Raw genomic sequence first — 9,865 nt, forward strand, 5'->3', positions numbered from 1 at the left:
AGAAAGATGAGGCTTTCTACTCCCGTAAGGATTTACACCCTCGGAAACCCTGTACAGGGTCGCTATGGGTCGGAACCGACTCGACGGCACACAACAACAACAACAACAATATACTTGCTGGTAGCGTAGTGGTTACAAATTGGGCTGCGAACCTCACGGTCAGCAGTTCGAAACTACCAGCTGCTCCGCAGGAGAAAGATGAGGTGTTCTGCTCCTGTAAAGATTTACAGCCACGGAAACCCTGTACAGGGTCGCTATAAGTCAGAACCGACTCCACAGCACGTAACAACAACAACAATATACTTGAAGAAAGAAATAGACAATTCTACAATAATAATGGGAGATTTTAATACACCACTTTCAAAAAAGGACAGAACAATAGCAAGTCAAAGACACAAAGAAACAACACAATCAACCAACTTGTCCTCATAGATTTGTACAGAGCAACCTAACAATAGCACAATATACATTCCTTTCTAGTGCACATGGAACATTCTCCAGAAAAGACCATGTGTTAGGCCACAAAGCAAGTCTCAATAAATTTTAACACATCAGAATACTTCAAAGCATCTTCTCAGATCACAATGCTATAAAATTAGAAATCAACAATAGGAAGATCTAAGAAATAAAGTCAAATACATGGAGACTGAATAAAGTAAAACAAACCTACAAGATTAAAAATAGGGAATTAAAGATATCAGTGTACAATGAAGTCAACTATAAAACAAAAAGGGAATAATGTAGTTAAAGAACTTCCAAATAAATGCAAGGAAGTGAAGTAGATTTCCAGATAAAACAGAGTGTTTTAAACAGGGGAAAAAGTTATAAATTACAGGGTAATCTCAAAATATATATATCTGTACATCAAAATTTAAAAAGAGGAAAATCAGACATTAGTAAACATTAACCACAAGAGAAATGAAAATTACAAGAATAATCACAAACAAAATGAACTCAGCATACAAAATTATGTGTAACAGAGTCCAGCAGCAGCACAAAAAACACACAGAAAAATGACAACAATCAATTCATGCCTGTTGATAATTACACCGAACGTAAATGGATTAAATCAGTCAAGAAACAGAAACAATAGAATGGGTAAGAAAACAGGATCCTGCAATATGCTGTCTACAAGAGAAGTATCAAAAAGATGTAGGCAGCCTAAATGCTCATCAACAGAAGAAGGGTGAAACTTTGGTACATATACACAATGGAATACTACAAAACGATGAAGAATGATGATGAATCTGTGAAACACCTCACAACATGGAAGAACCTGGAGGTCATTATGCTAAGTGAAATTAGTCAATCACAAAAAGACAAACATTGTATGAGACTAATGCTGTAAAAAGTCTTTGTTTTTTGTTATTTTTTAATATGGTTTTCTTGATAAAAGAACCAATTTATGATAGTTACAGGTGGATGGGGAAGGGAAAATTATTCACAGGCTACAGGCTAGACACGTTAACATGGGTGACAGGGCAGGCAATATACAGTAAGAGGAAGGTTAGCAGAGGAAACATGAAGGTAGCAAGAGACAGGGAGGGATGCAGTAGCTAAAGTGAATAGAGGTAAATACTCTTAACTGTTGGTGTATGGAGGGGATTGCAACCATGTACAAAATCAAAGTATATTTGTTGAATGTAATATTGATGATGTATTTTGTAAACCTCAATTCACAATACAATGTTATTTTTTTTTTTGCAATGTTATTTTAAAGATACATGTAACATGCAATAGGAACATAAACTTTTTAAAAAGTACTTTCTCTTACATAATTGGATTCCCCAGACCATGGCAGCCATTTTTTTTCTCATCACCATTTAATTAAAGACTATACAGAATCTAAAAGTTTTATTAGTAAATGTTGTATGAGACCTAATGACCTGTAGAGTCCAGAATTACTGCTGACTCTGCCAAACAGTTAACTTTATGTCTGCAGTCTACTTTAAAGCTTGCCACCACCTCAAATACATTTGCTTTTACCCGATTTTTCCAAACAAAGTACCCTATGGTCAGTACCCTTGGTCCTGAGCAGTTGTTGTTGTTGTTGTGTGCCATGGAGGCATTTCCAACCCATAGCGACCCTGTACAGGGTTTCTGAGGCTGTAAATCTTTACGGGAGCAGAAAGCCTCATCTTTCTCCCGCAGAACAGCTGGTAGTTTCGAACTGCTGATCTTAAGGTTCGCAGCCCGATTCGTAACCACTACGCTACCAGAGCTCCTTGTGTAAGTTTAAAAACAAACAAACAAAAAACATCAGACTGATTCCTTTGTCCTTTTCCCATTCTCAAACCATGGCAGCACATTTTTTTCCCACAAAGCCTAAACTTTTCCCTCACAGTAAAGCTACATCCCTTTGTACAAGTAGGCAAACAAGTTCCATAGTTTGTACCAGCAAGTGGACAGCACTTTATCAGGACCCAGGTTAGATGACCACGGTCCGTGGAAGTATTTATGCACAATTTCTATTTGTATTGCCTTTAATTCATGAAACTACAAAAGTGAGACAGGTCGCCCTGTACAAACCAGAAACAGATGTCCTTCCCTCAGGTGGATGTAGCGGCCGTTTATCAGTTGGCTTGGCCAACAAAGCCCCTGGAGTTCAGCCCTCAATCACTCCCTAAATCAGTCACCTGAAAATGGTCCAGTTTGGGTCTCTAGACTTTCTACAGCAACAAAGTCTCATTTGAGACTCGTGTGTCAGGCTAGCCCTTCTGGGTTAGAATTCTACCATGTTATGTATCTTCTGCAGGACCTGAGGAAGGACCTTTTACATTTCCCAGTGGGGAGGCTGTGGAACACGGTGAGGAAAGTAAAGATCGGACCATCATGCTGATGGGGGTGTCCTCACAGAAGATTTCTGTTCGACTGAAGAGGACTGTCGCCCACAAGGCCACCCAGACCGAGCCACTGCTTTGGATTGGTAGTGACGGCCCTCCTGGTCCTTATGTATGGTCTTCCCCAAGGAAGACAGCCCAGGATACGCTTCACTTGCTCCCCAGCCCCACATCTCCATGCCCCAGCCCGGTGTTGGTCAGAAAGAGGGCTTTTGTCAAGTGGGAGAATAAGGATTCTCTCACAAAATCAAAGGAGGAACTCCGTCATCTCAAACTCACAGCTTTACAAGAGCGTTTGGAACAGGTACTTTGCATTTGTCAGACCTTCTCCCCAGTTCTCAGAGGAGCAGAGAGGCATCCCACTTGCATGTCACAGGAGACTAAAAGCTCAGAGGAAGCAAAGTGGGGTGAAGCTAGGGAACAGCACATGAACTGAATTTAGACCAGGTTGAGTACCAGCTGGATAACAAAAGGAAAAGCAAACTAAGACTCCAACCCCATTTTTTTATTTTTACCGACAGCCCAGTGTGGGCCCTGGTTCGTATTGCACAAGTAGAGCAGGATTGACAGGGTTCCGATCCCTTTAGCAGTGCCAGTTTGTGTTGCTGCCAGTACCCCAAAGTTCTGTTCGTAATAGGACCATTGAGAAAAAAGTTTCTATTAGTTAGCTTTACCAAACTCCCCCCTTTTTTGGTGTAACCAAAACTCACTCAAATCCTCTCATGCTAGAGGTCTTTATTAACATGTTCATTAGGATTCAGTTTGGGACCCTTAGGATTGCCTGGGCATCTTCCCCCCGAAAAGGCAGGTGATCTTAGTGCTATAATGATAAAAATCAGAAAAGGCGAGTATGCTGTGTTAGTCAGCACAGGAAAAGCCTCAGTATAAATGAAGGCATCTTTTCTAGCACATTAGGGAATGCGCTTATCTTCTACATGTATCAAAACACCTAACCGGACAGTAGGAAGCAAGTGCAGCTGAGTAGACTAAGGAGCAATATAACCTATAAAATGACAACTACGACACAAGGCAGCTTTCTAAAGTAGGCTCACAATGTCCGAATTTTAAGACTATGTCCTCTGGAGGCATAGGAAAAGGCATAATAAAGTTTACCAAGAAAAGAAGAAGAGAAGTTTGGAAATGTGTTTCCAAGGTTTGAGACAAGAGGGCATAGTAAACAGAAGAGAAGGGATAGGAAAGTGGAAGACTGGAAACGTAGGACCTTCAACTAGGAACAAGATTGTTGTTGTTGTGTTGTTGTTAAGTGCCGTCGATTCGGTTCCAACTCATAGCAACCCTGTATAGGACTTCTAAAGAGCAGCTGGTGACTTTGAACCATCAACATTGCAGTCCAGTGCTTTATCCCACAGCATCAAGAGTCGTCCAAATCCTCAAATCCGTAGGGTCCATTATTAATGTACTTCTCGGTTGTTCAGAATACAAAGTTTACTGTTAAGCCTTGCTTAGATAAATCCCTTGTCTTGGGATAGCAGTTTCTTACCAATTGTAGGTAACTTATGACAGGAATGAAAAGATTCATCATTCATTTAGGAAAGAAGTCCTTAGTCGACCTTTTCCCCCAAAGCATCACAGTTTGCCCTGTTTGGGGAGGCTCATCAGCACAAACACAAAACCAGCATCTCCTCATAGTTGTTGGGTTGATTCCAACCAATAGCAACCCAGTGTAGGGTTTCTGAGAAGCAGTTGGTGAGCTTTAACCACCGACCTTACAATTCAAACAGCTTTGCAGTCTGGCACATTAACCCACAGCGCCACACCAGGACTCCTATCACCTCGGTAGAATTCCTTAAATAATCCTACAGGAAACAGTGAAGCTATCCAAAAGGGCCTCCTCAGCAGTGTACCGGCCCTAGCAAACCCCCAGGAGTTGAATTAGAGAAACAGCTGAATGAAACAAATTACATAATGTATGTGAAGCCCTTTTCTTGCTTTTTTTAAGTGCTTTAAGAATCAAGCCAATTAGGTGGTGGAATGTGGGTTACACAAAGCCCTCTTTAGGAGCAGAAACTGTCAAAAGCCAAGACATTGTCCAAGAACAATGAAAAACACCTTGAAAAGTGATCCAAATAGAGTTGAAAGACCTATGGTCTTGGAAACAAAGATATGTGTTTTCAATCTAAGATTTTTTTTTATGTCAGTTGGTAAATTCTGAACTTATTTGGGCATATGTAAAATACAGGGCTTGGACCCTGGCTTTCAAAAGGTGCAGTTAATTGATAACTATTGACTTCTGGATGCAAAAAGTGGGTGATAGAGAAAATTCAGATGACTTAGACTCAAAATCATTTCTACCCAGTAATAACCAGTCAGTAACCCGCTCACCATCTTCTAAGTCACCTGCTTACTCTGATCCCAGTGAAAGGGGCCTAAGGACCAGCATTCACTATGTATGCTTTAGAGGGACAAAAGGAGTTCCATCACTTCATAAAGTGATTCACCTGTCTGTAGTTCAACAATCCCATCTATAATTACTAGCCAAATGACAAGTTAAGGATTATAATATACATTAGCATTTTAATGTTTTTTTGTTTAAAACCAGCACGAGAAAAAAGATAAAGCAATGGCTCTTAGGATCAGCTGTACCTGGGTTCAAATCTTCAGCCTCATTTTCTGCTTCTATAGAGCTGGGTGGCTATGAGGAGTAAGAGTTCTGTCATCTTGTCGCAGTCCCTGGCACAAAGCATGTGCTCAGTGTCAGTGAAACCTGTGAGAACAACTCTACAGGACTGTTTTTTGGGGTATCTAAAGTTTTCTGTCTTCGAGGTGCAGTCTTACACTTTTCTATTGCTCATAAACACTAGTTTTCCTGATTTGACAGGTTTCTACCTTACACAGCTTCCGGCTTTTGCAGAATGTACCGTATAAAAGTAGTTAACTGACAGCTATCTAGGTTAATTCAGGTGGTGAGAGCTTAACATACCTAAATTACCCCCACATTATCCACCTATCCTTTTGAAATAAGAACACTGGATTCAAAATTAGAAGACTGAAATTCTACTGATGATGCTATAATTAAATAGCTGTGAATTAGATCACTGAATCCCAGCTTAGAGGGTAGGGTAAAATTGTGATCTTTATCAAAGGGGGCATTCGTTGTCAATGATTGGGGGAGGAACACTAAATTACATGAACTGTAAGATCTCATACAATGACAGTACTCTGGGTCCCTGCTTTTATAGCCCAAACCTGATGAAAGACTCTTTGTTCCTAGCAATTAAGTTCAATTCCTGCTATGCAATATCCAAAGGTCTTGTCATTATCCACCTATTGCCTGGAAATTATTCCTTCTGCCTGTTAGCCACTCACATCTTTGATAATAATAACAATGACTAATTGCTGTTTGCACATGCTTATTTGATACTATTTTCTATTCAGGGCAAAATAACTGTCTTGAAAATAGTTTTTAATTCTCAACCACAGTGAAAAGGAGATGCCAATCCAAGTGTGGTACTTCCAGTGGTGTAACTGATTTGCTATTCACTGCTGCTTTATTAACATACCTCATTCTCCGTTCCCTTTAGGAAATAAATACTTTGAAAGCAGATAATGATGCCCTAAAGATCCAACTGAAAAACGCACAGAAGAAAATAGAATCCCTCCAGCTCCAAAGAAGTAATCACGTCTTAGCCCAGATGGAGCAGGGTGACTGTTCTTAAGCCAGAAACTCAAGAAGCAGAAATCAGTAGAAGAGTATATAGAGGATGTCATCTCCTAAACTGACTAACACCAAGACCCAGGGAACCTTAGATTGATTGGTCTGATCTGCCTTGAAAAGGATACTGTGTAAAAAGGAAAAACCAGTTACTCCTTTTGACCTAAGTGACTCTTCATGTGCAGCACTCTTTTCTCTCTCAGTCAGTTGAATCAAAGGAGAGGAAAGTTGAAGAATGCACACTGTTTGCCACTCGTAACACCTCTCTAGCCCCCACTTGGAATAATACCAAGAGTGCCGAAAACATTACTTACAATAGTTTCCTAACAGAGTTAACTTCTTACGTGGCCTGCCTGGCTGTTCTTCCTTAGAAGTACAATCCCTGGGGAATGAATTTGCTTCCTTCTTGGTGTTTCTGGGAATTGATGTACTTGATTCCATAAAGTCAAAACATAATAATGGGAAAATACCCATATTCCATCAGTAGATTTACTTCCTCTATATCCCAGCATTCTTTATGAATCTGGTCCCTACTTCACTACCTCAAGTCTAACCAGTTAGCCTCTTTCCATTCTTTTCTCCACTACACTCATCCATACACAAGGACAGCTACCCAGAACTTCTAGAGATGTAGCCAAAAACAGTTAGGGGGGGACATATTAAACATGGCATTATCCAGTTGGAGGTCATAGTTTTAATTTTATAATCAGCATGACTAACCAGATTAAGTGTTTAGAAACATGTCACCACACCATCACACACACAACTGACGAGCTAAAATAAATACAATGAAAATACCTGTGTGTCTTCATGTATTCTACAATACAAAGAATTAAGAATTTATGACTTCTTTAAAAACACACAAAACAATCTGTGAAGACTTATCTTTCATATCCCATCTTTATCTTTTTTTTATTATTTGAAATATACTACTCGTAAAACTTTTCTTTAAGTGAATTTGTGCTTAAAACTGTTTTCATTATTGATACTCTACAAATAAGCTAATCGAATCAGTGGTTTCAATAGCTGATAGCTTGTACATATGTACATAGTGTATACAGACAGAATCAGGCATGACGGAAACATCAGGCATGTGACGTAGAATTATTTCCTCCTTCATAAAATGTGGAAGCGAGTTAAATAACCTTTAAGTCTTCACAGACTCACAAATAGAATATTCAGTTTGCTACAAGATAAATCTCTCACAATGTAAAATGTACTAAGCTTGGGGAAAAAAAAAAATCACAAATAAAACTCCTGTGAATTTTCTATTAATCAAGATTAAATGATAAATGGTCTCATTTAACAATTGTTCGTGAATTCTTGTCAGCCTTTTTATTTCTCTAAAAAGATTCATATTGGGAGGGTGGGGGGGTGCCTTCCATGCTCAGAAAGATTAGTACTACCAGGTTGGCTTGAAATTCTTACACAAGTTGACGAATTGCCAAGCATAAAATCTATTATGATCAAGTTTCAAACTTAGAGCCACCAGTGACAGATTTTAATCAGAATACAAAGTATCCATACACAGTGTTGTGTACGTGGAAGAGTCAGACGATTTAAGAAGTTTCTATGATGAAAGACTGCTCTCCATATGCTCATTGTCCTGAACAACATGTTTTAAGTTCGTTTTAGTGACACAGAAGTAGCTTTTCAGAAAGATTTCTGTAAAATGTTTCATTAAACTTTAAATAATGACTTAAACACAAATTGTTTTCCAAATCCAAATTCAGAAATCTCCAGGCAAAGCTGTTTAAGCCTACCACCTGTTAATAAGTTCATAGAAAGAAACACTTTGCTACTCAATTTATGTGGAAAAATGGAAAGGCTTGGGCTTTTGTTACTTGTTATCATAATAGAGCAAGAAAGAGAACAATAGTGACTTTATTAACTTTAAAGCTCATATTCTTAGCTATTTTTTTCTTATGATCTAGACCAAAGAGGGTACAGCATAATTTCTTTAAAACAGTCATATAACCCAGTTTAAACACCTCCATTCTTCTTGCCCTCCATCCAAACTATAGACTCCAGAATTTATCCTTCAAATTGTTATTGTTAAGTGCCATTGAGCTGGTTCTTACACACAGCAACACTGTGTAGGGTTTCCAAGGAGCATCCGATGAGTTTGAACTGCCAACCTTGTGGTTAGCAGTCTAGTGCATAGCCTAGATTGCCACACCAGGACTCCTTGAAATGGTTGTTGTTGTGGTTAAGTACTGGTGGGTCTATTCCGACTCACAACAACCATGTATAGGGTTTCTGAGGAGGACCTAGAGAGCCTGACCCGCTGACCTTGAGGTTTAAACTGACCTAGCAGTCCAGGAGGCAGTAATCACAGGGGCCAGAGGTCTAGTGTGTAAATTAATGCTGTCTGCATAGAACTATATAAGGAGAGGGGAAATCTCCAAAAATGAGGAGAAATAAACTTTTGGTTGGTCAAGTCTAGTATGCAAATTTTTGCACAACATGTTGCTGCTGTTGTTGGGTCCTATCAAACTGATTCCAATTCACAGCAACCCCATTGGACAGTGTAGAACCGCCCCCCAGGGTCATCTCAACCCCATTGGACAGTGTAGAACCGCCCCCCCAGGGTCATCTCAACCCCATTGGACAGTGTAGAACCGCCCCCAGGGTCATCTCAACCCCATTGGACAGTGTAGAACCACCCACAGGGTCATCTCAACCCCATTGGACAGTGTAGAACCACCCCCCAGGGTCATCTCAACCCCATTGGACAGTGTAGAACCACCCACCAGGGTCATCTCAACCCCACTGGACAGTGTAGAACCACCCACAGGGTCATCTCAACCCCATTGGACAGTGTAGAACCGCCCCCCAGGGTCATCTCAACCCCACTGGAAAGTGTAGAACCACCCACAGGGTCATCTCAACCCCACTGGACAGTGTAGAACCACCCACACAGGGTCATCTCAACCCCACTGGACAGTGTAGAACCAACCGCCCCCACAGGGTCATCTCAACCCCACTGGACTGTGTAGAACCATCACAGGGTCATCTCAACCCCACTGGGCAGTGTAGAACCGCCCCCCAGGGTCATCTCAACCCCATTAGACAATGTAGAACCAACCGCCCCCCAGGGTCATCTCAATTCCACTGGGCAGTGTAGAACCACCCTCCAGGGTCATCTCAACCTCACTGGACAGTGTAGAACCCCCTACAGGGTCATCTCAACCCCACTGGACAGTGTAGAACCACCCTACGAGGTCATGTCATGATGACTTGAAATAAATTTTGACAAACATCGATCTGCCAAAGCAGGGCTTCTCATCTTCCCCGATAATTGAATTCACCATTTGTGCAGTTCTGTCTCAAGATGTACAATGTAAAAGAA

The 9,865-nt window shown here is 40.6% G+C and overlaps 1 protein-coding gene across 4 annotated transcripts in view; it reads left to right on the forward strand.

Moving 5' to 3' along the window:
• Positions 1-6,580, forward strand: part of RASGRP1 (RAS guanyl releasing protein 1 (calcium and DAG-regulated)) — a 91,572-nt gene extending 84,992 nt beyond the window's left edge. For 2 of the 4 annotated variants that reach the window (XM_006831786.1, XM_006831787.1), the window contains one exon: positions 6,383-6,516. In XM_006831786.1, coding sequence (XP_006831849.1) covers positions 6,383-6,408 — 26 coding nt within the window. In that variant the 3' untranslated portion in view covers positions 6,409-6,516. Of the gene's footprint in view, positions 1-2,755; positions 3,145-6,382 lie in introns of all 4 variants that reach the window. The other 2 variants (XM_006831784.1, XM_006831785.1) reach the window with 2 other exon arrangements.
• Positions 6,581-9,865: the final 3,285 nt, after the last annotated feature.

This window comes from Chrysochloris asiatica, unplaced genomic scaffold, assembly GCF_000296735.1.
Source record: "Chrysochloris asiatica unplaced genomic scaffold, ChrAsi1.0 scaffold00004, whole genome shotgun sequence".
Taxonomy (NCBI): Eukaryota; Metazoa; Chordata; class Mammalia; order Afrosoricida; family Chrysochloridae; genus Chrysochloris; species Chrysochloris asiatica.